At 36.2% G+C, this 27,966-nt stretch overlaps 1 protein-coding gene across 6 annotated transcripts in view; it reads left to right on the top strand.

Moving 5' to 3' along the window:
• The window catches only part of POLK (DNA polymerase kappa), a 38,384-nt gene that overhangs the window by 3,850 nt on the left and 6,568 nt on the right, over nt 1-27,966 (top strand). For 2 of the 6 annotated variants that reach the window (XM_069776213.1, XM_069776215.1), the window contains exons 2-11: nt 7,118-7,292; nt 10,692-10,811; nt 16,349-16,501; nt 16,875-17,006; nt 18,695-18,848; nt 21,053-21,229; nt 22,954-23,078; nt 23,262-23,428; nt 26,015-26,047; nt 27,706-27,802. In XM_069776213.1, coding sequence (XP_069632314.1) covers nt 7,164-7,292; nt 10,692-10,811; nt 16,349-16,501; nt 16,875-17,006; nt 18,695-18,848; nt 21,053-21,229; nt 22,954-23,078; nt 23,262-23,428; nt 26,015-26,047; nt 27,706-27,802 — 1,287 coding nt within the window. In that variant the 5' untranslated portion in view covers nt 7,118-7,163. Of the gene's footprint in view, nt 1-910; nt 995-5,360; nt 6,122-6,356; nt 6,445-7,117; nt 7,293-10,691; nt 10,812-16,348; nt 16,502-16,874; nt 17,007-18,694; nt 18,849-21,052; nt 21,230-22,953; nt 23,079-23,261; nt 23,429-26,014; nt 26,048-27,705; nt 27,803-27,966 lie in introns of those variants that run through there. The other 4 variants (XM_069776214.1, XM_069776216.1, XM_009921294.2 and 1 more) reach the window with 4 other exon arrangements.

Genomic DNA, 27,966 nt, shown 5'->3' with positions numbered 1-27,966 from the left:
TTTTTGAAGGCTAATTTTAGGTGCTTGTGTGGGATCTATGTTTTTGTAAAATGCTGAGTCAGCTGCTACTTGAAAAATAGTCCTGTTCAGCTGTGTCAGCTTGGGCACTTGGAATTTTCACTTCTGTGAATCCTGGCCCGGTTTTCTGTTCAGTATTCATTTATCATGTACATTTTTTTATTTTTACATTTTTAAATATACTTACATCTTTCTTAGAAGATTCTGTTTTCCAGGGAACTAGATTTTATTGTATATTGAGAGAGAGAGAGAGAGAGAATAGGGAAACAGCAGCAGTTTTGAATGTACTAGTAGGCAACCTAGGTGGTAACACTGTGTATATTAAATGCTGGTAACACTATTGTGCAGTTCCTTCTGCTCGTTCTTTTCGTGTAAATCACTACGATTAAAACTGACAGGACTCCTTTTCTTGGGGCTATTTGGAAACCAGGGCTCTAGTAAATATCAAACCCCTGTGGCTGAAAAGAATTGAGCAGATAGTTCAGAAGGGCAGTCTGATGTGCTTGCTTGCACAGTTCTTTGTTGGTGGTTTATCCTGCTGAGGAGGAGAGAGTTTAGAGCAGCTGATACTTAAATCATTATCAGAGAAACATATTTTCACAAGGAAATGAGAGTTAAGGAGTTTGTTAAATTTGATCCTGTCAGCCAGAATGTTTCCTTGCCAAATGAATACTCAGAAAAGACAGGTGCACTTCTTGCCGGAAAGTACTTAATGTAATGTTACTGGTTTGGGATAAAATCCTTATCCAAGTAATGGATAAATCAAGTAGTGTGAAATCAAATGCACTACTGGAGTTTGTAGTGTAGCCTTTTAAGTATCAGAAATGTTAAAAATATTCTAGCGGGGTTGAGTTTTCGTAGTTCATTGAATGTATGTTTGTTCTTTTCTTAGAAATTCAAGAAATAATGCAATGCATTTGTGGGAAACCAATTGTTCAAATGGCCTGACTATTGGCACATGAACTTCTATACCAAGGTGGGTTAGGTGGATTTTAGTTCTTTAATGATGGTGATGCGAACAGGTGTATGCACAGCCTGGATGACGATACTTCTGTGCAGTGAGTGGAATAAGAAGTGTAGCTACGTGGCCAGTAGTTCAATCTTAATTAGCAATTGGAGTAAAAACAAAGTGGTGTCGATTAAAAATGTTGGTTTAGATGAGTTCTGGTCTTACTGGGAAGGTCTCGTATAGCCTCTTTTGTTTATTACTTATAGTATTGTTTCAGTAGTACCAAGAGGCTTTGTTCTGAGGTGGCCCATGATGTGGTTTCCAGTTGTAATAATTTCCAGTGCAAGGGAGACATTAGAAAGGTTGGGATTGAGACTTACTCTTGAATCACTCTGCTTGGTTTGTTTGTTGTGCATTCACTCTTCAATTCTTTATTCTTCAAGTATTCTTCAATGCTTGGCAAAAAGTAGTGAAGTAGATAAAGTATTTCATGCTTACTTGTGTGTTGAGGATTTCTTGGCTGGGCAAAGGCATGTGAGCAATCCAGCCGTTAGGTGGGAACGAAGCATAAGTTTACAAAACGCTGGAGCAGACAAGGACGCTGTGTCCTTGTACGCTGGGAAAAAAGAAGATAAGAAGAGCCTGACAAACAACACCTGGATGCTGAAGAATGAGATAAGTGACTGCTGGACACCTCGTGAAGAAGCTTGTGCAGCCAATAGAGAATAAGATAGTGTCGCGTGAAACGGGGTATTGTACCAATTAGAGTATTGTATAAGGCGCGTGCACAAGTGCATAAGGTATATAACTGTATCAAACGTTGTAGTAAATGAACTTCACTTGATCACATTGGTCTGTGTGTGATGTCCCTCCACAACGCTTGTGGAGTATAGTCTTTGGTACAAGTGATTTTCATTTCTGCACAACAGTATCCCCATTGGGGTTTAACATTAAAGATTTCCACCTCTCATCAAAACAATTTTCATTAGGGTTTTGTTTGTTTGGGTGTTTTGTGGTTTTGGGGGTTTTTTTTAAGGACTTATTTCTTATCCTTTGATTCAGTATGTATATAGCTTTCTACATGTTGTTTTTGGAGTATATTTTATATTTTACATTTGTATAAACTGAAAGTTTTTGCAAATAGGTGAATATGAGTTGTCCTGTCTGAGATCTAGGATAGAAACTGCTCATTAGTTTATGGGTTTTGGTAGAGGAAGCTGCTTAGGACAGTAAGCTTAATTCCATCTCAATACAAAAGAAAGTGACTGCAAAGAATGGTTATTAACTCTTTTTTGTAGCATTCTCACTAGGGAAACACACTTACCCAGCTTGCTTATTTTCGCTCATGTTGCTTGTCTTGGATGATGAGGTTTTTGGTTGGCTTAAGTGTGTGTTACGGTGAGGTGGTGACCCAGCAAAGTTTTATCACAAGTGTATTTTTTGAAGTAACTGAAATTGCCTCTTTTAGAGTCTTAAACTACTGAATTACCCTTTTACTGAAGATGTGTTAAACCTGGATATTTCATATTTGACTTTTGAGGATCTTACGAACACTTATGAAGTGTTCTAGGAGTTCCATATCATTCACAACCACCTTCTACATGGATGTGATTTTAATGATTGTTTTATGGAAGAAATTTTTCCATCCCACGTTTGCACCAAGCAGTCTGAACTTCAGTAGTATTTGAGAATGGGTCATTTGTAAGTTTTCATAAGAAAAATAAAAGACCAGGGATCTCATGAGTATATATATATCGATATTTGAAAGGAATTTTTTTGTCTTTTTCTTATCTTTGATGGTTTTTGTATAGTACTAACTTCAGAGGCATTTATCTTTTGAATGTAGAGTGATCCATACTATACCACACTTGATTTTAGCCAAAAGCCAGAGAAGTGATCCTTTGTGGTCAAAACTGGATGAAGTCCTAACTTTTTAAATTGTTTATTGTGCTTTCAGTGCTTTTACAGAACTCATATTAACATCTTGACCTTGTCATTGAAATCAAAGGTAATACTGATTTTCTTCTGATGCAGCTTACGTAATGACAGGATTCCTGAAGCTATCCCTTCATCCATTCTCTATGTTTGTATGCGAAGTTAGCTGTTATAATTTTTTTTTGTTGTTCTTGCTAAAGTAAGAATAGAAGCGTTTAAATAAAGGAATCTCTAAAACATTTTAATCAAGGGAAAATACGAAGTTTATTTTGGGCTCATACTACAATAAATGAGGTGTCAGATTTTGATGAAATGTTATTGGAGGCTTTATAAGTTTTACAGAAATTAAAGAAACTATTTAATTTAGATCCTTGTTTTAGCCATCCTAAAAATAATAATTAAATAATCATATAGAAAGGAATCTTTAATAATTGTGTTTCTGTTTGCAACATCAGTATTTTTTTACACACTGTCGAGACTTACTCAGGGAAATTGGGATGTAAAAGATGGTCCTTTATATCTGTAATATATGTCTTGATTCCTATTTTTAGCTTTTGAGCTCTGGGGGAAGTAGGCAGTTGTGTATCTTAGTAACTTCTCTGCATCTCACTGTTGGCATGAGCATCTGTGATAGCAAAGGTGTTAGAATTTGATTTTCTTTGAGGACTGGTACACAATTTACATGCATCAAATCATAATTCAGTATGTAAATAAATTCTTTTTCAAGCTTTTCCATACTGGTATCATTTTCCAGCCCTAATATTTCTTTGCAACAAGTTGTTAACGCTATCAATAAAAGGCAAGCTGTTAACATACTTTCCAAGTGTTAATAACCTGCGTAATAACACTGTGTCCACTGAACTGAATATTCTTAGAAGTATTTTTTATTTTCTTATGTATTATTTTATTACATGAAAATAATAATATGAAGGCATTTAAGTTTTCACACAACATACAGGGTTTCTGTTGCTGGAATTGGAGGATTTTTACTGAGGACAGGCTGGAGGAGTGGCACAGGATCAAATACAAGCTGTTTCTTTCAGGCTACTTCAATCAACTGTCCAAAAATATGCTAGATTTGAATAAAGGTAGAGGCACTTGAAATTAAATTGATTTTACTGCCATTTCAGTCTCTTGATATTTTCAAATACTATATAACCCTGTCTGACCAGTTCAGTTGAGTTTCTGTGCTTGCTCCTAGAAGAGCTTGATAGGGGTTTTATTAGGGGTCTTTATCCACTTGTAAGCATCCCAAGTTACTAACAAAGCTTCCTACATAGTAATGCCATTCTGTGGTTCCTCTCCACTGTTTTGTTTTGCATTAACTGTTGGCATCCACTGCCAAAGTCTTCCTCTTTACCTTTAGAAGTCCTTCCAGTAGCAATTGGAAAGTTACCTCCTCCACTTAGGATTCTCCTGCTCCCTTCTCCCATTCCCAAATCACAGGAATAATAAGATAGTATTTCATTGTAGGCTGTCTTCACAGACTTCTCTGATTTCACACCCTACTTACTCAGTATGATGCTGAGGGAGATCTAATGTGTTCTGTTAGAGGAAACAGCTCAGTCTTGCAGCAGCTTCTTGAGGTGACAGTATAATGGTTTTATCTGACAGTGCTATTATATCTGTTGTCTTATTGTAGTTTTTGTGATTTACTTCAATATGCTAAATATTTTACTTTTCTTTTTTTCAGGCTTGTTAATCTGAAACCAAGATAATATCCAGGTTCTGTTCATGTTAAGTGGCTGAAAATTTTATCAGTTGTTACTTATGTTTTCCCTTCTGTACACCTTTAAGCTTTGGTGGAGAACTAATATCACGTCCTTAAATAAATATTTTCTTCTTAGTTCCAGCTAAGGTATTATTTGATATTTATACACTTTATCATCTGGTACTAGCAATGTATTTTGTTCCACACAAGAAGCTGAAAAGATAAAACACATCAGGAGACCACCATTTATGAGACTTTTTGAAGACAATTATTTTTTCTATCACTGGTATCATCATGGTAGTATTTTTCTCGCTGGGTTTAACAACAGTGTGATAGAGAAAGCTTCTGACTGACATGAATTAGTGTTTAAAGCTTCTGCCTTAAAACTGAGCCTTTAAGAGTGATCTGAATGAGGAGGGGGAAGGATTTGTATATGCTAAGTAGAAGACACTTTCAGGAATTAAGGAACAGATAAAATTGTTGCAAAGACTGGAAGAGGAAATGGAAGCAATCTTGTGTTCATTCCAGCTTCTTGAAGGGAAGGAGTGATAAAAAAACTGGGGGGAATAGTGGAGGGGCATTTACCTTGAGGAAAGTATTTATTGGGAATTGTGCCCAACACTTACCAGAGATTGCCAGTAACAATGGAATTATTGTGAAGCTAATTGATATGGGGGTGCTTATGATCTTGACATGAAACTTGGAATGTTGTGTGGGATGCAGTGCTTTTTCCTTTGATTGAAGTCTAGCAAACGTTGTTCTGGTAAATGTGTACATTAACTGTAAGAGATTGTCCTACTGTAGGTGAAAAATTTATGAAAATGTTTGTGATTGTGGTGTTTTATTCGATAAGATACGTGTAAGGGCTATGAAGCCATTCCTAGTTGCCATTATAGTAGCTTAAGTGCTACTAAAAGGGTCAAGAGAAGAGTTCTGGTCTCTGCATCACCTTCTGTTCTTTGAAATACAACCAGCTGAAGATAAACACAGCATTACTTACCTGATCTTGCATCTTCGGAAGACATCATAAATAATAATCTGAATTAATAGAATATGATTAAAATTGGGATATTTTTGTCACAGATCTTTTTTAAAGATGGCGTTCTTTAATATCTTGACTTCAGTTGGCTAGTATGTTTCAGGAGAAGGTCTTCAGGAAAATACGAACATTGCCACCATTAATTTTAAAAAGTCACCCATGTGGTTCTTTAATAGCAAATATTCATCTCTAAATGCAAAAGTACATAGTGACCTTCTTTGGTTTGGTTGCTAATGAGGCCCACTTAAGCCCTGGAGTGGGAAAGCAGCATTTAAAGAAAAAATGTGAGACTCAGATTTGTGTAATTTGTGGTTGTTTAATAGAGCTGCTGTATGTGCCTGAAAGGGTGTGGTGCTTCCAAACAGGAAGGGCTCCTGTCACAGGGAGCTGCTTGAAGGGGAAGTTTAGGAGTGAATGTGCTTCCTGCGTGAGAGTAAATCTGAAGTGATTTATGAGTCAGTAACTTCGGGTAGGAAGAAATTCTTTCTGTATGCTTTTCCAGTAATAAATACATGTTAAGTAATTTATGCCAGTATTACACTTGTATTCTGCTTGTTTTAATCTGGCAAAAAGAAGACCACAGGTTCATGCTACAGAGGATAAAACTTCCTTTCTTTAGTTTTTTAAGATCAATTTAATAACTAGACAATTTACCATCTAATTAGAGCCTGTTGAAGGATTCAGCTATTTACTTTCATAAGCAGCAAGGGAAGATGTCAGAAATTCACATACCAGGAGTACATGCATGGTACAAGAAATTACTGATGGCAGTAACTGAATAGTAAAGGCTTGGTAAGTTCTATTAGTTGCATACCATGGCTCTACAAATTAATGGGGAAAAAAAAGCATTAATTTTACCCTGAATTAAACAATAAGGTTTTATTAAAAACTTGTAATTGAAGCCATCTGTTTCTAAAAGATGAGCTTTAACACAAAGAAAAGTTTTGAATTTGAGCTCAGAATTACTGGGAAGGATTCTATGGCTTGTCTCAAGCAGGAATGAGGACTAAATGAACAATGGTCTTCTGTAATTTAGAAATAATTTAATTTCTTTTCTTTTAATGTGATAACCTAAAGAGCAGTATTTTGTGTTGAAGGCAGTATTGTTTCATCTGACAGTATAACATACAGGCATAAATCTCATGTGCCTTTACCTGAAGTTGGTGGTACTCAATTATTTCTGTAAGGAAGCTTTTAAGAGAGTATGTTTTTAAGTTAATAAAAAAGTAAAGTCTTACTGTCTCCAAACACTGATAGAGTTACAGGTGGTTTTATGTGGTCAGCGTGGCAGGTCAGCTGGTTTAGAGGAATACAGGTCTTCATATTTTTGATAAGTATGTTGTTTTCTGAATAAGTATAAAGTGCTTGTTCAATAAATACAGTTAATGAATGCCGTAATTTTTTTTCTTATTGTTCAGCTGGAACTTAGAAACAAATATATGATTTAAATTCTTTTTTTTTTCAGGTATTAAGTCTTAAAAGACTTGTTTTCAAGAAGTACTGTGGACGACATGAAAAAAGTTGGTAACAGCTCTTGCAATGATGGTGTTCTACTTAGAATGGGTCTCAATGATAACAAAGCTGGAATGCAAGGTTTGGATAAAGAGAAAATCAACAAAATCATCATGGAAGCTACCAAGGTTGGTTTGATTACTCTTTTCCTGGTGCTTTATCTGTTGTCCAGTATCGTAAGGCTCTCTTCCTCCCTTGCCCAAATTTTATCCCTCATGTGTAAATGGAGGGCATCTTATAAGAAGAAACGCATGTATGGGGAGGAAGGGGGGGGACTTCAGCTTAGGGTACCAGGAGGTCCTGTTGGATTCATCCAAAGGGACATGAAGGAACACAACTGAATATATCCTTAGCTGCTCACTTTTTGCCCAGAGCAGTACCTAAATATCACAGAGTTGTCCAGAGGTAATTGTGAAGGTTTCAGCTTCCTTAGGCCTCTTGTTTTCCCCTTTTTCATTCTTTTTGCCTGCCTGCCATGGTTTAAACCCAGCTGGTAACAAAGCACCATGCAGCTGCTCGCTCACTCCTCCCACCTGGCCACAGTGGGATGAGCAGAAAATATAAAGGCAGGCTCGTGGGTCGAGACAAGGACAGGGAGGGATCACTCACCACTTATGGTCACAGGCAAAAGACAGGCTCAACTTGGGGAAGAAACAAAATCAATTTAATTTACTACAAATCAAATCAAAACAAGGATACTGAGAAGTAAACCCAAACCTTAGAACACCTTTCCCACACCCCTCCCTCCTTCCCGGCTCAGCTTCACTCCCGGTTCTCTCTACCTCCTCCCCAGCAGTGGCACAGAGGGGCAGGGAATGGAGGTTGGGGTCAGTTCGCCACATGTTGTCTCTGCTGCTCCTTCCTCCTCAGGGGGAGGACTCCTCACTCTTCCTCTGCTCCAGTGTGGGGTCCCTCCCATGGGAGGCAGTTCTCCACGAACTTCTCCAACATGAGTCCTTCCCACGGGCTGCAGTTCTTCACGAACTTCCCTGGTGTGGGTCCTTTCCTTGGGCTGATCTTCAGGCACAGACTGCTCCAGCGTGGGCTTTCCCATGGAGTCACGGCCATCTTCAGGGACATCCCCCTGCTCCGGCCTGGGGTCCTCCATGGGCTGCATGTGGGAATCTGCTCCACCACTTATCTCCATGGGCTGGGGGGACACAGCCTGCCATCTCACCACAGGCTGCTGGGGCATCAACCTCCTCCCTTTCCTTCACTGACCTTGCATAGGTGTTTCTCTCACATTCCAATCCCACTGCTCACTGCAGGTTCCCCTTCTTAAATAAGTTCTCCCAGAGGCTCTACCACCGTTGCTGATGGCCTCGGCCTTGGCCAGAGGTGGGTCCAACTTGGAGCCAGGGAATTTTCTAGCAGCTTCTCACAGGAGCCACCCCTGCTGCCCCTCCCCCATTACCAAAAAACCCCACCACACAAACCCGTAACACCGCCCCACCATTAATCAGCCAAGCCAATCTACCTCTGTTGGTCATCTTCCTGTAACTGGGGAATTTGATGTAATCAAGTTTTTCTAGTACTTTCTGTAGAATCTCTTCGTGCTTACTGCCTGTCTTCTTGACTGTCTTAGTATTCAAGAGAGGTGGCCAGTAGTGTGCAACTTGGTACCAAAGATCCGCAGAGGACCCCACAAATCTACAAAGCACTGAAATATTAGTCGTCTAACTTGTTATTGGAGAGTCTTCACATAGAACTATATGGAGATAACACTTTATTTGAGCAACTCTGGGTTTTCTTACTTTTCCATGCACAAACATGTATTTTATTTGGTGTTGCTATGGCCCTAGGTTATGTGCTTGAGATTTTGCTCATGAATTCTGTGTTGACTACTATTGCTCTGTGGTTAACTGCCCGGGCAGGGGGAGGGGGGAAGCAGAAAACATACTACAAACAGCTGTTATTTGGGAAACATTTTTTTGCTTGCTTTTTCACTGTGATGATACTTTATATGCTATCAAGCCCCTTCTTGATTAGAAGTTTCTTCTACTTATTCTGTTCACTCTTTCCTGAAAAGTTAGTCCTTCATCAGACATATCCCTAATAATGATATTTGGATAAATTATTTTATCAGGACAGTTACTGTTTCATTTCCTGGGATGAAATAGTATGAACTATAAAATAGGCTTTCAGAACTGATACACAGGCATCTATGTATTAGAATATATTTCTGTCAAAAAAACCAAGAGAATATAAATACCAGATATAGCTTGAGAAATCTGAAGTGTTGATTCTTTTTCTTAAGTTTTCTTTAGTCTTCAAAATTAAACTTACAACACTACCCACAAGTGTATTACAACAAGATTTTATAGCATTTCAACTGTGAAATACTGCAGGAGACTCAAAAAACCCACAGCTTAATAACAATCTGAAGTATTGGATTGCTTCCCACACCAACATTTTGGTACTTATTTCTTTCAGTGAGTCTCAACAAGTCATGTTTGATTGCAGAGGGTAGAAATGCATGTCTGATATTGAAAGAAAACACACCCTATTTTCTTCTAAGTAGAGATTTCTTCTAAGCAATGAGACATGACATGTTAGTCTTGCCATTCGTCCTTTCTATCATTATTAAAAAAGCGGATGGTTTTGCTTTTTATATAAATGCCAGATTCTTATTTGACTATGGCTGAATTCTTGGCGTCAGTGACAGTTTGGTAGTCAGAGGCTTTGAGCTAAAAATTTGTCCACTTTTGCAGATTTTATCAGTTGGTTCAATAAAAGACTCTTCCTGTAAAGGTTATTTCTCTTGTGAGCTAAGCAGATGTTGCAAGAAAAGTATTTTATTTCCTGGTTTTCAATTTTCCTCTTTTCTATTTCATTGTATGCCCTCTTTTCTTTGTTACAAATCAGGAAGGGAAGTCACATTATACATTCGCTATGTGATTGTTGTCTTTTTATGTTTTCATTACATCTCCTTTTATACATGCCTTTTCTTGAAGGAGCACTTATGTACTTGAGAGCAAGAGGGCTTTTTTATACCCATTTGCTTTTCATCATCCTCTTCCAAATAGCTTCTAATTCTGCAGCGTCCTTCAAGATTAAGTGGTCAATGAAATACTTAGCATTACAAGTGGATTTGACTTTTGCGATGTCATTATTTATTTCCATGTAGATTAAATTATATAGAAGTCTGGCAAAATGCTTAAATCAACTTTATTTAGAGTATTATACTCCTTAACTTGAAGGTATTGCAAAGAATAGTTTGACTTTTGTCTACTGTCTTGGAATTTTTGTTGTCAAGTGTTAGAATGAGTAAACATAGTAATTTCTGTAAGTAGTCCCTTATACTTGTCTGAGTATAGGGGATCTGAGAAGGAGAAATGTATTTGTGTCATTTGAGGAGAGAAACGTAAAGCACCACTGGTCTCTTTTATGTATCATTTATAGGAAAATCCAAAGTATGCATTAGAAACTGTTACTGTGTTTTATGTTTTCTGTATTTAAAGATCAAATGTGGTTGTGTATAGGAAAAGACAAATAAAAACTTTAGTGTTTTTGCAATTGTCTTCCAGGGTTCTAGATTTTATGAAAATGAACTTAAAAAAGATCAACAAGTGAACCAGCGAATTGAAAAAATGATGCAGCTAAAAGAGAAAATTACAACACAACAGCTCTTGAATGCACAGCTGCAGGTACTAAGCTTGTAAAGACTTTTTGGAGTAAATGGCAAATGGTAAACATTTTGGTGTGTTCTAGTTTATTGCATTAAATTCTGGTCATAAGCACAATGTTAACTACTATTTTGATGTTAGTCATGCAAGTAAAAGTGCATGATGTTTTGATGTAATTTTAATAACTTGCTAGAAGAATAGATTGTAAAATCACTCTGAAATGTTCTCTAAATGAGTAAAATGAAGCAAAGTAATTCCTGTTGTTCTAAGTCTGATCAGTTTAACAGGATGTCATTATGGTTTATGTAAAAGTTTTGTTAAACAGCTTGTTCATAAGTATCATATCAGTCTTGAGTTTACTTTCTGTTTTTATAATATATGTATATTTGTATTCAATGGCTTGCAATGGGATGAGGAAGATCACAGTTGTCAACTCTTCTGGATATAGTTTATTCCTTATTTATGCTAATTAATGAAAAAATCATCATGGCAAGCAGTCACAAGAAATACAAGTGTCCTGAACTAGAAAGGCGAAGAGGCTAGTTCTCTTCTCAAATGCTAATGATATAGTATCCAAAGTATTACTGTGTATGAAAGGTTGTTAAAAGAAAACAACAGAACCAAGGTTGCACACTAAACATTCTTAGGCACAACAGAATTAAAGCTGCTTGTAGAAGCTTAATTCCTTTCCTTTTTCATTTGTACTGTGATTCAGTCTTTAATTAGATGATTGCTTGTTGTTTTTCACTAACGGCATTTCTGCTTCATTCAGTGCACAGTGCAGACAGTGTTCACTGAGTGGGCAATTATTCAATATTTACTGTTGTCCTCATTGTTCAATGGGTGGCCCAAGCTTTATTTGTTGTACACTAGTCTAATCCAGCTTTGAATGCAGAATTACTGACTTCCTCATAGACTTTTCTATGTTGTACACCACATCGTGTGAATTCTTTAAATTGTTCTGCAATACTCCAGCAAAGTAGAGTGATATTTTTGTTTTGTAGATGAGGAGCTGAAGCACATGAAGATTAAACATATCCATTAATTCGAATGCCATTGTGAGGATTACAGGTCCTGAGCTTTGGTGTACAATCCTTTTTTGTTCATTGCAGATTTGCAAATCACTTCTGTAAATTAAATGCCAGCATCTCAAGTTTGTGCCCAGAAAAGCTTGCAATTACTGCATACCTCTGAAAGGTTTGGTTTAAGCCTGTATGCATCAACTGGTTTTAGTTAATCTTTAACATGGATCAATTACATCTCTGCTTGTCCATTTTTGGTTTTTTTTTTTTACTTTTCTGGGGTATCTTTTAAGTCACTTAATTATGAAAAAATACTTCCATTTCCATCCTTCCTTTACCACAGAACTTTTCATTTTACAGAGAACAGTCTTTCTTATAAAATGAATGACATGAATGACATAGATCCTATAAAATTAGTGTATGGTTATGTAGTTAAAGACTATATAGTGCATATAGTGAAAGCCAATAAACTTGAATTGCTTTGACTACCCTCATGCTGTCCTTTTTTGAACTTAGTTCTTTGATCTTGCAATATAAAGTTATTTTCTTTTAATGTTTTCTATGAAAATTGCTTTCTACAGAAGAAAGAAGCAGCTTAAAAAAGAGAGAAATTCTTTCATGTGGGTCTTACTGGGACCTGAGTTTCAAACCCCATGTTTGAAATCTTTATGCCACTTGCTCAAATACCAGTCATCTTTATTTCCAATGGAGTACCTGTTAAGTCAGCTGCCATACTGCATGAGAACTGTCATTGGAGGGGGATAACACGCACACTTTTTTGCTGGCTCATTTTGGATCCTTGCAGCTATAAAACCATCTTGAAATCTTGGATTTTGGTTCCATCCTCTGTATGCAGTTAAGCTCTGATTCATGATTGTTCTTGCCCTTATTTCTTCATCACAAGTTCTGACCCTTTTGCTCTCTTCTCTCCTTTCTTTTAATTTATCCTATTCAGAGTTTTCCTTTTCTTGTCCCACATCCCCAGAATACCATCAGTCCTCTTTCCAACACAGTGCTTGTCTATGAACCAAGAGTCCCCACTGAAGTCCCCAGTCTCCTGGCCCATCCAGTCATTATCTCTCTGTGTCTGATAGCCTAAATGCCTCTCCCTTTTCCTATCACTTACCTGCCAACTAGTCTTCCCCAGGCCATTATATCCACCTTTAACTTTGCAAGTCTTGTTTGTCCTATTTGGTTTTCTTAATATGTGCCGTGTGTTGTTTAATCGGCTTCTCTAGCTCTTCATATGGATACAGTCATCTCTCTTCTTTTCTGCTTTATTGTTGTCTACAGAGTTCTTTAACTCTTCTTTTTAATACTACCTTCTGATATGCCATGAGAGAATTTGTTCTCCTAAAATTTGTAAGTGGGAGGTACTCCAGAATTACAAAGGTATCCATGTATCTACTCCTATGAATGCTGCAAGTTCTCATCTGCAGATCAAGTCTTGTTTGTAGGATGGTTAGAGGCTCAGATACAGCTTCCTAAGCTGGCAGTTGATGTAAGTGCTGTAATGTAAAAACAAATGAACAAAAAAATTCCTCAATTAACTGGCTTTGTTGGACAAAATCCTGGTTACATGGTGGAAACAGTAATATAAGGTGTAGAATCTGCAACGTAATGCTGTCTTTCTCACCACTAGAGTGTGTGTGTGCCAAGGAATTTGTGATGGCATTTTTTAATATTTTTACAGTTTTCCTTAGGCCACCTTTGCAGAAGGGCATTTATGACCATTGATTTTGCAAATAAGTCTTCTTAAAACTGCCATTTCTGTGTACAAATATTTCTTTGGGTTTTTGTTTGTTTGTTTATTGGAGTGTTTTTTAAAATAATCTTTAATGTGAAAGGTAGTTTGAAGTTTTCCTAATGAATGTCATTGTCTTCTTTTAAGGGAAATTCTATACTGTACAGTATCATGTAATTCTTAAGTTTTGAAAACTTTTCTGTAACAGAGTTAGATTATGCTGACAACCTAGAGTGGAATTCCTTGAAATTCAGCAGTAGTTAACAATACTTTAAAAAGTATCCAGCTGCTACCAGATTTGTAAACTGCTGTACTGATGTTTGCTATTTTTATCCATGTGGGTTTTATCCCAGATGTTTATTCTGTAAATAGTTACTGTTGTGTTAAAATGGTATCACTGTTATCTCTTCACTTTGTCAGATGCTTTTACAGATACAAAGGATTTTGAATAATCTTTTCTGTCTTACTTTGACAAAGCAATTTAAGATAGAAAACTTGTATTTTGTGTCATGGCGTAAGAAAGAATGAGAGGTTACTCTTTAAATTGTCTGGAAGTCACTATAAGCAAAACTAAACTTCTAATTGCAATTTGTACTTTTTAGGTTTTTTTTTTCATCTAGCTTAGAAATAAAAAAACTTAGTATCTCTTTTTATCTTCAAAGGAAAATTGAAAGCAGCTTTTAAAAACTGGTCAATCTGGCTTGTCTCTAAGGAACTGTTCTCTAACTTTCCTTATCTTACCAAGGAAACATTTGTAGGTGTCAAGAATTCCCTGAGTACGTCTGAGTGTGTTTTGTTTTGGCATATTACTTGTATCAGTTGCTTTTGCTGAAGAGTTATGTTTTTGTATTTCTGATTAGTTTAATGTAATTTTATTTCATTCTTTAGGTACATATGTTAGCTGATCAGGAAGTATCATGTTAGAAATACATTTGGGGAGAAAAAAACCAAAAAAGTTTGTTATAAATGTGATAAATTGAAATACAGAAGTTATGTAACTGGAGGAGCAATTAACAGAATTAATTAAGCAATTTGAATTTGAGAGTAACCTGAAAATTATCTGTAAAGTATAGTTTAAAATAAGGATGCTTCTCATGATTATACGGTGATTTGAATCCTTGCTGAATTAGTAGCGTAATGACAATAATGTAAATTCCCCAGTTTTTTTGTTGCTGTTTGAATGGCTTTCCTGTTGTGCTTTTAATTTGTCTAAACCAGTTTTCTCAGCCTCAGGCAACATACTGTGCTCTTCTGTATGGAATAGCCTAGTTTGAGGCCCCATTCTAGCCTTTCATCCCTCAAATCTACTTGGAACAAAACAGAGAAAAGACTTTGTAAATCATTACCCAGCAATTTAATTAGAACATTCCTAGCCACTCGCCTTGGTTTCAGTATCTTCAGCTCCAAAGATGGGTTTTTCCGATAAGGATTTTATGTTTTTTATTAAGCAGCTCTGTCAAGGGGAGAAAGAGAGAAACTGTCTTCAAGTAACCATGCAAATTGCATGTAAACATTCCTGTCTAGGACCCTAAACCCATTGCAATCAATCAAGAGACATTTCTGTAATGGTACTTTGATGTCATGAATGTGTGTGTGTCCTTGTGCTTGTACGCGAAGTGAAAATTCAGTTCTTTTCACTATTTGCATTTGTTGAGCTCTATTATGCCTATTTGTTGGGTATTTTTCTAGCAGTAGCACTCTTTAGTTGTGTAAATAGAGGTTAGCATAGTCATTAGTGTGGTTAGATAATCATAGTTTGATAGCACTTTTTTTAATATATATATTTACATATTTTCTCTTTCGCTTCTAGAATGATGTGGTACTGCCAACATAGACATCTTAAATCAGTAGACCTTAAAAATCACCTGTCAAATAATGCACTCATGCTTTCTGGTGACACTGACAGTTCGTGCCTCATTCATAGTTGAAAGATATTTCAGAAACAAGCACATGATCTGCAAGTCTTTTAGTAAAAGAATGCAAACAAATTAAGCACAATTAAAACATTTCATGGAGTGGTCTCTGTGCTTGGCTTCTGCCTCACAACACCATGGAGCTGATGAGGCAGGAGTACCACTCACAGTCTACTAGTAGAAGATACATCTTGAACTCTTGCAGTGAAACGCACTTCCTATGTATGGACTTTTCATTAAAAGTCACCTTGCAGTTTTGCTAGCAATCCAGCCTTATATGATATGGATTCCTGTAACAAATACTGAGGAGTTTCATGAAGGGATTAACAGTAGTTTACTTAGCAATAAATGAATCTGTTTGTTTGAGACCTTATTTCTGACAGGTCAGGTAGATGGATCTGCCCTGTGAGCTGTTGGTGTTCTCCTCAACTGTCTATGGCAATTTTCTGAAGTATGATAGCTTAATTTAGGAGTGTTGGAAATTCTCTAATACCATGTTTTCTGTTTTTTTAAAATAAGCTGTATCACAGTAGCCAAATCTGCATATTCAATGGTCTTATAAAGTTTCTGTCTGAATCAGATGATGTATCTTTTTTTTTTTTTTTCCTCACAAAGGTGGGGTTTTGTTTGTTGGGTTGGGTTTTTTTCATTGGGTTTTGGGGGTTTTTTTTGTGCCATTTGCTGCAGCAGAGTTCTAAGAGCAAGTTTAATCAGAAACTTGGTTGGAGTTTTTTTGTTGGTGCTGGTTTGGTGGGGTTTGGGTTTACTGGGTTTTTTTTTTTAACTATATGCCAGATGCATTTGAGTTTTTAGGATCATCTGTACTGTTGCACTTCTGCCAGGTTAATAGTTTTTCAATTACTGATTTATTCTGTTCAGGTGGACAAACTTGTGATAGAACTGGAACAGAGCCGTAACCTTAGCAGTACAATTGTACACATTGACATGGATGCCTTCTACGCAGCTGTGGAAATGAGAGACAATCCAGAGCTGAAGGAAAAGCCTATAGCAGTGGGATCGATGAGTATGTTGGTAAGGCCAAATGTCAAGCTAATACAGAAATCAGTTACATGAATCTAAAGCATAATAAACCATACAATAATAACATAATATGACACTGTTATATAGAGAATTTTTATAAGTGTGGAAAAAATGACAAAACTAATAGAGAAAACATGTCTTAGACTAGACCATGTAAGCTAGATTTTATTTTTCAGTAAAAAGTGTACTGGTGAAAGTTTAAAGGATGTAAACAGATTGAAAGGGGGGGCGGGCAATGCATATAAACTCTTAGCCTTGTCAGTCTTTCCTGTGTGGAGATATGTGACTAGAACTTGATTATTTAACACTGAACTTCAGGAAAAACTTGATTACTGAACACTAAACTTATTTAATCTCTCCTAAGTCTACCTCAAATTACCATGCTAGGAGATTTGGTGTACGTGCAGCCATGCCTGGATTTATTGCTAAAAAGCTATGTCCACATCTAACTATAGTACCATTAAACTTTGAAAAATACGGCAAAGTGAGTAAAGAGGTAAGTCTGAAAGTGCTCTCTAACCAAAAGTCAGCATATCTGGTTTTAGACTCTTATCAATACATCTAGTTCTAGATAGTGTGAAAAGTGGTAGTTTAATATTTAAACTCTTTCGTGATGGGGCTTTGAATATAAGTTGATCATAACATTGGTGCTTTTGGGCAAGGAGGTGAAAAAGCATTGCATTCGCCCATCTTGCCATTTTAATGGTGCTGATAGATTTTCAAAACGGTATACTGAACTAGTGATACCACTTAAGCCTTATTATTCTTGAAACTTCAAAACCATGGAGCATAATCTAATTACTAGGAAGCTGCAAGTACATAGGAAACATGGAGATAATAATTTCATACAATGCATAATCATCATTTCAACTGCTAATTACTGGAGAGAGAAGCAAAGAGCATAAGTGAGTTCTAAATGCAGATTCATTTGTTTTAAAAGAAGGAAGTTGAAATAACGAGTGAAAAATTAAGGAGAAAAAAAATCACATTTTGCTGTAATGGAAGTAATTTTACTTAGTGCCAGGAGAAATACTTAGGATACCTCAAATCCTGTTTAAAAAAAAAAAAAGAAAGAAAAGAAGATCTTTTGTAGGTCTTAAATCAGACTAGTGCATGGCACAAGTCTCCTGATGTCAATAAAATTACACCAAGATTTATTTATTTATTTATTTATATATGTATTTTTATGAACCCTCAATCTCTTCACATAAATAAGGGAAGGTAATTACTAATTTTGATCTTATTTTTCTCACTTCTGCTGTAAAAAAAGCATATATGAGTATGAGTATTTCAGAAGGGGTTTGAACTTGTTAAGGATCTTGGATTTCATGATACATATTTCATTTGTTGTTTGATTGAGGTAAAGTATTAAAGGTTCAGGTTGATTTGGCTTTTTAGTTACATTTTTCTCTTGGAATTTGGATTGAAAATATTTAAATTTATTTCATTTTGTCATTAAAAGTTGAGCAGTGAATCCTATCTTTAATCAGTTTCAGAAAGATGAAGTGCATGTGAACAAATGTTGTGGTACCTTAGAATTTGACCAAAACCGATAGAGAAAACATGATGCATTCAATTTTTCCTCCTTGTTTAAAAAAAAGAGGAGAAAAGGTAGAGATTTTATTTTGATCATTTAATTTATTATGTTGCCTTTTGGGAAGATGCACTTACCACTAAAGATTTTTTTAACAAGTTTTTCCTGTGGCATTAACCAGTGCTATAAAACATTGGCTATAACTTTAGTTTGAATGTAATTTAAAACTTAAGTGTTGGGGTTTTTTTAACCTTTGCATATGGGATGTCTGACATGCAGTGCACAGAAAGGTGCATCACCTCATGTGCTTTGCCGAGTTCCCAGGTCCCCAGAGTTTTATTCAGGTGGTTACTGCAGTGTCTGTGAACCTAGTGCCTGTGGAGTCCTTGTACACTGATCTTAATGACCTCTGCAGTAAAATACACTGCTCAAAGTCTGTTTAGTTCTCACTTAACCATTGGTATCTTGCTACTTGTGAGAAGCAGTACTAGTAATTTTCCAATAGAAATAAACAATTTGTTCTATAAATATCTTTAATATAGATTGGTCATCTTGAAGTTTCAGAGTACCTTTTTTCACCTCATAATTGTGTGTCAAGATCTGCTCTTAACAGCAGCAAGGCTTTAAACTTTCACTATGTGTTTATCAAGGTTAGAGAAATACTGACCGAATATGATCCCAATTTTATGCCTATGGGCCTAGATGAAGCCTATCTGAACATAACAGAGCACTTGGAGGAAAGACTGAACTGGCCTGAAGATAAGAGAAGATTCTTTTTTAACACAGAAGGGACTACAGAAAAAGGTAAGCAAATTACTCTTTTCATGCGGTCACCTGACACTGAGGGGACAGACGGTTTAATTTAGGGATCCTTGGCAGAATGATGATGACACTAAACGTAGTTAGAATTTAAGCTTTATTTTCTTAACAGGAAATTATGATTAGTATAAGAGAGAATTTATTATTAGAATAACACAGGGTTTTTGAAAGCAGAATCAATGTAGTACAATCTATAAGTAGCATAATACAGAATTTATAATACAACTTAATTTTTGATTTCTAATGACCTAAGTAATACAGAATTTATAATACAACTTAACTTATAATTTCTAATCACTCCGTCCATCCTCAGAGGAAGCAGACGATGGTGGAGGTGTCCCTGGCCACTGGGGGGTCCTGGTCTCACTGTCCAGCAGCAGTCCTGGTCCAAGTTTCCCCTTAGGACTTGTAACTGCTTGGTTTTACACACAGTGCTCTGGGTGCTGTTACGCTTCCCTGTTCTGTGGCAGGGTCATCGACAACACCGGGTTGGCCGGGTCCTTGGGACCTTGAAGGCCTGCAAGGAAGGGAGTAACCGGCCTGGTGCCCAGGAACCTTGAGGGCGGTAGGGAGGGGTAGAATAAATCTGTTTGGTTTGTCTTCTTGGTGACAGGACCTTCAGGGCCTGATAAAGAGGGGAAAGGGAACGAGTACGTGACCCACTCAGTCCCAGAGAATGGCTGCTTGCCTCATAAAACAGCATTAGTTATGCTAACCACATTACCAGGGGTCAGGAGCAGGGGGTACCGGTCAAACATGCATATAATGTAAGCTTCAGATAAGCTGCACCCATTGAAAGTGTAGATTCTTAAGTCCTTGCGTAATTTGTCTTCCCATATACTCTCTACCTCTGATTTGTTAGTTTACAGGTTAACTTCCTTTACTACTCACCCATGCATAAAAGGTGTGCTGCTAATGATTTGGACTTGAAGGATTTTTTAATTTTTTTTTAACTTGAGTAAAATGTGTGAAAAGTGGTACTAGGTTTACTAAACCCAAACCGAGTGTTTTAGGTGTGTCTTTTTCCTTTACGTTTCAACACGATAATTTTGCAAATAAGTAGTAATAATCTTATGACTTAAGGAGGTATAGAATAAATAAACTTACTGTTCTAAAGGTTGTTTATATTTTGCAAAGATGTTTCCTAAAATACTGAGTCCTGTACATCAGAAACATGAGAAATTGGCTGCAAAACCAGTGTGTGTAAGCTCTAGTTACATGATTATTTTACAAAACTAAAAATATATAAAGTAATGAACACTGCAGGAATTGCAGTAATGCTTAAGATATGAATGGATTTTGCTTGGCTCTAGAAGATGGAGTTGGAACCACATCCACAACTGTATACCCAATTGGGAATAATAAAAAAGGAGGAGTCATACAAATGGTTGATTGGTACAAAAACTGCAACATTTATATTATAGGTATTCAGAAATTATCTAAATAGTCATTAAGAGGATAATCAAGGATACACTACTACTGAAAAACACTGATAGAATAGAAAGAAACAAACTGGCATAGTCTTTACAAAATGAGTATCACTGATGTGTAGCTATGTGCCTCTTCATACTTCTCTGATATCTTTGCTCTTCAGAAACACAAACAAGCACTAAGAATGGGAAACCATAATAGTAAAGCAAGGGCTGCTGACATTACTTGTTCTACCATGACTGCAGTTGAGAACAGGAAGCTGACCAGGCTGATGGTTCTAGAACCACATATTCCAGAACGCTAATTTTCTTTGGAGACATTGAAAAAAATTCTGCAAAAGATTTTTATTTCCACAAGAAAAGGGAGTATCTGGCCTTTAGTCTGATATGAAACAAAAATAATGCCAAAATTTTGATGGTTTTCTGCTGCTACAGCAACAGGCCATTAAACCTTATTGATTTTCTGGAAGTTACGTCCAGTGTCCTAGCCAATTCTTCCAATCTCAGCCAAGCTCAAATCATATTAAGAAAAAAGCAGTTATGACTCTCCCTTCTTCAAACAAAAAAGCAGTGCAATTGCTTGGCTAAATAATTATATATTTTTTCCAAACAGAAAAAAAAAACCTGCTAATGAATTCCCTTCAGCCACTGCAGAAGGACATCAATAAAGTGTATGTTTTATATGGATGGATTAATTGTTTGTGTTTCTATCTAACATACGTAAAGATAATATAAATATGTCTGCCAAATTTAACGAAGGTGGATACTCTTCTTCACCGGTACTGTTTGAAGACAACACACCTCTGATGGATGACCACCCTGGACAAAGAGATCAATCAGTGGCAAATTCGGTTGTCTTTGGAACTTCTGCAGAGGAAGTTGTGAAGGAAATTCGCTTTAGAATTGAGCAGAAAACTCAACTGACTGCTAGTGCAGGTATTCAGACACATAATAATAATAATAATAATAATAATAATAATAATGCTTTGTATTTCCACGATGTCTCCTACTCTAATCTCAGAGGGCATTAATTAAGAAATTAGCATTGCCACAGCAATCTTGTGCTGCAGAGAAATATGCTTTCTTTGCAAGTCTGCAAAGACTGACTTTCAAGTGTTTCAAGATATCTTATGGCTATCAAAGCCACTCTGTTTTGGTTGTTTGGGTTTTTTTAATCATAGAAACAATTACATCATCTTTTTACGTATTTCTTCTTGAAATACAAGTAGTGTGAAAGAATGACCAGTGCACGCAGGAGCTAATCTTAGCACTGGTGGTTGTGGGTTTAGTGCTTCATGTAAATTGTTCTCGTAAGCCAGTGGTCATAGTGAAATCTGTCACTGGTTGCTAAATTGCTGTTAGTTCGAAGAGCAGATCCACATTACTAAGTATTTCTAACAGTTCTCCACACTGTTCCTTGCTCAAGGCAGTATCAAAATTCATTAAAAAGCTAGTTCTCAGTTAAGTAAATATGTGTTGAAGTTAATAAACTATTCACTACCTTTAAAATACTTACCATTCAAGTTTTACGTCTTTTGACTTTAGGCAACCTACCTGTAAGTTTCAACTCTTTTGATAATAATCTGGATTAGGTCACTAAAAAAAGTGTGTCCCTAGCCACTTAGTTTGGATGCCATCCGAACTGCTTTGTGAACCAGGGCAGTGAGGCATCAGGGAGTGCTGAGCTTTATGAAGCAGATGTGGAAGGCCAGGGAAGTGTTGAATGTAAGCAGAGGTAAAGGAACAGCTAATAATAGGAAGAAGCAGGATGAGACCCCCCTCCCATCTATGTTATCTCATGAGGGGTAACAAAATACTAATTTTTGTCTTCCTAAGGGTAAGTTAGTGTTTAGAAAACAGACGTGACTTTTATAAGTCAGTCAGGGATGTTAAGCCCAAAAATGAAAAACAGTTAGAAGGCTAATTGAAGAAATACTGATAATCAATAATAAATAGAATGACTTCTACCATTTTGAATAATACATTATATCAGTAAGCAAATCAAAATTTAGACTACTAGGGCTGTAACGCAGAATAATTCGATTTTCTTGCTAAACCTATCCCAGAGCTCATTTGTAAAAACAGTTACTTTGATAGAAAAGAGCAATCCCTCCTCATCCCTACCAGTGTCAATGAAAAATATATATATATTTCTAAATGACTACATAGCAGTGGTAGCCCATAAAAGACTTTAATTTGGTAATTTTTTGTCAAAATTAATTTAGTCTTTTCGTTGAAATACAAGGAAGAAATATCTCCTTCTCATTAAGAGTTCATTGTAACTGCCATTATAAACATCTCCTTTTGTCTTTCCATAATCACCATCATGAAGTCATTCAATTATGTAACTAATGTTATTTTTAAACACTTGGTATTTAACCCCTCGTGACTGATTAGTGCATGTTGTGTTACCCTGACTATCTTAAAATAGTAGGTATACTTTACCTGGTGCATATATCTACCACGTTCTCACATGTCTATGACAAAATTTTTTTGCAGAATTCCAGCAAATCTGGTTATGGGTTATTGTCATGCTTTTGCTTATGTTTAGTCTTTGACAAATGTGTAAGCTACTCCTGTGCTTTTAAATACTGGACAGTTGAAATGAAACATTGTCTTGTATTTTTTAAAAATATGGAGTTTGTTTCTTTGTTTTTAAGGAATAGCACCTAATACAATGTTAGCAAAAATGTGCAGCGACCGTAATAAACCTAATGGGCAATGCAGAATTGCTCCTGAGAGACAAGCAGTGCTAGACTTCCTAAAAGATTTGCCTATTAGAAAGGTAAGAGATACCATGACATTTACTATGCAATCATGTATGTTCCATATGTTCTAAAAGCAAGATTTCTACTGAAGATAGGTACTTTTCTAGGTAATCTGCCCATCTGTGTTTGATTTAAGTTGTTCATGGTATTGGATCGGCAAATGGGAAGTTTCCAGCACAATGATACTTAGTCTTTTTCAGGTGCCAGGTATAGGAAAAGTGACGGAGAAGATGTTAAAAGCCCTTGGAATTGTGACTTGCTCAGAACTCTACCAGCAGAGGGCACTGCTTTCTCTTCTTTTTTCAGAAGCATCTTGGCGTAATTTCTTGGATATTTCCCTTGGTTTGGGTTCAACACATTTGGAAAAGTAGGTGTGTTTTTTTTTCTCCTGTGTTTACATTTTTCTAAATTTTTCCTTCTGTATGTTACATACTGTACATTATGAGACATATTTTATTGACAAATATGAAAATTTGGCTTGTTTAATATATTTTAAAAGATCTCTGATACCTGTTATTGTTATACTTACGGCTAAGGTACACACAACAGCCAAACATTAAAAAGCAAAAGTCTGTACACCTGTGTCTAATATACGAGTACTGTGTTCAGCGCTGGGGCCCTCAACATAGGAAAGACGTGGACCTGCTCAAGCACAAAGATGATCAGAGGGCTGGAGCACCTCTCCTATGAAGACAGGTTGAGAGAGTTATAGCAGCCTTCCAGTACCTAAAGGGGGCCTACAAGAAAGCCGGAGAGGGACGTTTTACAAGGGTATGTAGTGATAGGAAAAGGGGTAATGGCTTTAAGCTGAAAGAGGATAGGTTTAGGTTGGGTATAACGAAGAAGTTCTTCACTGTGAGGGTGGTGAGGCACTGGAACAGGTTGCCCAGAGAAACTGTGGATGCCCCATCCCTGGAAGTGTTTAAGGCCAGGTTGGATGGGGCTTTGAGCAACCTGGTCTAGTGGAAGATGTCCCTGCCCATGGCAAGGGGTTTGGAAGTAGATGATCTTTAAGGTCCCTTCCAACCCAAACCATTCTATGATTCTATGAAATCCAAAAAGTCTGTCAGAGAAGTTGTGCATAAGCGTATATCAAGAAATCAAGTCAGTATCATTTAGGATAACCTCATAATTACTAAAATAGCTAAAGAGAAATGAGTTATCCTAAGCAGAGGTGTTCAGTCCTGTTTCTTCTATAAAAACAATATATGTTCATTGGGTTTTATTATTATCTGATTGTAATGAAAATCGCATTGGTATCTGATCTTCTCTGGTAGTAAATTGTCATATTTCTAATGAAAGTAAGTGAAGTTTCTGTATCTCCTATTGTGTTTATGTACATATTTGTAATATCAACTTGTGAATTTGCTGGAATAGAACTGAAGATTTTATATCCTTCTTCATATCTATTCCTTCACAGCTCATACTACTTCAATGGCTTTTAGCCTCCTGTTTGGGAGGGAAGAAATCAGGCTTACTAGTGAATACATCTTTTCAATAATGTGTGTCATTTCTAAGCCTGTCCTGGATACAAACAGGGAACACTTGTTCTTAAAAAGAAAACATAGCATTTTGCTGTTTGTGTAACCAAGAGTCTTAATTTAGGATTGAGTCCTTTCTTTTAAATATTCCTTCCTTAAATACCCTTCTAGCCTTCCCAATGTGCTGAAACTCTATTTTAAAATGGCTTGACAATGATTTGGTTTCATTAGGAGTTCCAAAGTGTCTTACGTACTTCCAAAAGACCTATTCTGTATTTTTTCTGTTACTTCTCTGACAGTAATAGATCTTCCATTTTTTCCATTTGACTACAAAATAATATATACAGTTAGCAGTTTGTAGACCAGTAATGTGCTAGCACAAGTCTTTTCAGTTGTTTTTTTTTTTATTTTCAGAAGTATGTTGACTTGAAACAAAATATGCAGTAAGATTGACTTTAGGGAGGTGACTTGATAAAAGATAAAATGCGGGTTTCCAAATATTCGTTTCTTTTAAGCAACCTCAAATCGTCCTTTAATAATTGGTGCACTCTTTCCCTTTATTCAACCTGTTTAGGTATACAGGGTGGGAAATCTCCCAGTACGTTAAAAAAAAACAAAACTAAAGGAGCATTTCAAAAGCCAAGATTATCATTGTGAAGTGAAACACATTTTTAATGGTGTAGTGTAAGAAATGTGTTTCTTGGTCTTGTTTTTATTAGCACCAACTTGATTTCAGTGATTTTAATGTGAAGAAAGCAAGCCCTTACCCTACCAACACCTGAGTCCTCAGTAAATGGTTCATCTTATGGTCATTGTCTTTGACCACTGTCTTTTAGGAAAATCTAAGGATACCAAATTTGTAATTTCCAATACTTACAAACAGAAGAAAGACCTAAAAAGAAAATGCTCTGAGGAACTCCTTATATGGAGAAGAGTTGTTAAAGGATACCTAATTAAAACCAGAAATAAACAAACAAAAAAAGCCTTAACAGATCACCTTTAACATGGGCAATAATTTAGACAGAAAGCAAACTAATTTCTCAGGTAAACAAATACTCAAATATACATAGTATGTTCAGGAGCAGTGCTTCACAGTTATAGCTAGGTGAGACAGCCCAGGATTTGTAGTTAGTTTTGTTTTTAAATAAGACTCCTCCTGATAAGGGAGGGGAGTTTTATTAGGGGTTTTTGGTTGGTTGGTTGGTTGGTTTTTTACAAACTGTTTATTTTTATTGAAGTCTATGGCTAATATATGTGTTCATCTACAGTAGCCTCAGGGTTTTTTAAAAAACATTCTCCATTTTGCATTCACTTAAACTTGATGTACAAGATTTGTAGAAAAAGTTTAACATCCAGATTTTAGAGAAGAGATTGCTGTTAGTTATTGAAGCATGATTGGTTGACTCAGAGTTTATTGAAAAGATAACAGTTCTAGGTAAACTGAGTATAATAAATTGTTCTTCTTTTTAAAGGGATGGAGAAAGAAAAAGTATGAGCACTGAAAGGTATGCCTCTTCAATATTGAAAAAAATACATTAATCACTAAACCTACTTAATGCCAAGTAGTGTATACTTTTGTTAGTCATATAATTTCATTCTGTATTTATACATGTTAAAAAAACACATATACAACAAGCTCGCTAAGTCAGATTCAAGCTTTCATTGTTTTTTTTTCCCTTGGCTTCAGAATATTATGGAGGTACTTTTGTCAGTTTGTGTGTTCTCTTTACTTATCATCTGATTCTCCAATGCCTTTAATGCATCAAAGTGGTCTTTAAGCCATAATACAGAGTAGAAATATATATGGGCTTGAATTTTTTTTATATGTTCCAGTTTAATGTCATTATCAGTCTAGTAGCCTGCAGTCACATGCATAGAAAGCATAGCATAAGGTAGACTTGCAAAGCAGACAATAATTTTGCATGGTTAACTAAAATTGGTTACATTTACTAACTTTTAAGTTTTTACCAATGTAAAGTTCCTTAAGAATGTGGTGTATGTAATTTCTAACAGTTCACTTTTTAAAAGGAAATATTGCAAGGAGACTCTGTAGAGCACCGTAATAATTAGCCCTACCCTCATGTGTTCTCTTTTATTAGAAAAGAAGATAAGAAAAGATTTTTATTCTTATTGAGACTTAATAGTTCTGGGCAGCTTAAGTAAGCCCCGTAACATTTGGTACCACCAGAGCCGAGAAATTTATGGCTGTAGTCTTGTGCTGGTTTGCAGACAGACAGACAATCCGAGTAGCCTATTTTACCTTTCTGCTTTTCTTTCTTCCTTCTTTTTTCCCTAAGGGAAACAGTTTTAGACCAGAGATGTCAATGGGATGCTGAGATAATGAAACTAATTTATATGGGGGGGAGAGATGGGCCTGAAATAGCATTCTCTGTCCTGCCCCTTCCAAACTTGGGACTTTTACAGCTTCCCAATCACTGCAGCATTGCCATGCTGTAAACCACTGCAGCATTGCCAGGATAACATTGCGGCTGTAAGTTTTGCTTCCTACTTCTCTTTAAACCACTACTAACTGAAGGTTGCCTTTCCTCTCACATTATTACTAAAAAGCAGATGCACAACAAAAAAATAATACTGTAATTCCCCTGCTAAGAAGCTTTAGCAAAGGCAGTTAGCAACATTTTTGGCAGAAAGATAGTTTTTCCTCCTCTGAGGCTAGACATAATTATCCTAGCTGGCATCTTTTTCTTAGCATCTGCATTATTTATTTCTGATACTTGGCTCTGATGTTGACTTTCTAATCCCTTCTTTCTTCTGATGTTACACAGCACTGTACAAAGGAGATTAAATACAAATAAGTTGGCTGGCTCCATGAATTCAGTTGGTGTTAGTATTCTCTCTTGCAAATATTTAAGCATTAATGACCTTAAATCTGATACATTTTCAAATAGTGCATGAAAATTTGAAAGTCAGATTATTTCATTATTTGAAGGGCTTTGCAAGCATTTTGAAAAACATAAGTGTGCACAAATCTTTCTGTATAATATTTGTATTAATATTAATTTTTCCTTGAAGAAACATTCAAACCTGTATAACCTTCTTCTGATGTAGTTTTGTTTAACCATACAAAAAATACTTTTAGATGGCAGCCACTGAACAAATTCTAGGTTTCATACTGAAAAAAAGATCGTATCTTTTATCTTAGAACATTTAGTGAAATAAACACAGCAGAAGACCAGTACAGCTTGTGTCGAGAACTCTGCAGAGACCTTGCCCAAGAGCTACAGAAGGAGGGACTTAAGGTATTTACATTATTCTCTGTTTACTTGCAAAAAGGCAACACTTTGCACTCAAAGTTATTAAATGCAGTGTTAGTGTGAATGCTTTCAGCAGCATCATATAGCATGCAAGCTATCTTTAGAAGTCTCCATTCTTTAATTTGTGGATGTTTAGAATGATTTAGGTA

The sequence above is a fragment of the Haliaeetus albicilla genome, chromosome Z (genome assembly GCF_947461875.1).
Source record: "Haliaeetus albicilla chromosome Z, bHalAlb1.1, whole genome shotgun sequence".
NCBI lineage: Eukaryota > Metazoa > Chordata > Aves > Accipitriformes > Accipitridae > Haliaeetus > Haliaeetus albicilla.
Note: the sequence above shows the minus strand (reverse complement) of the source record. Positions and strands in the feature narration are given on the sequence as shown.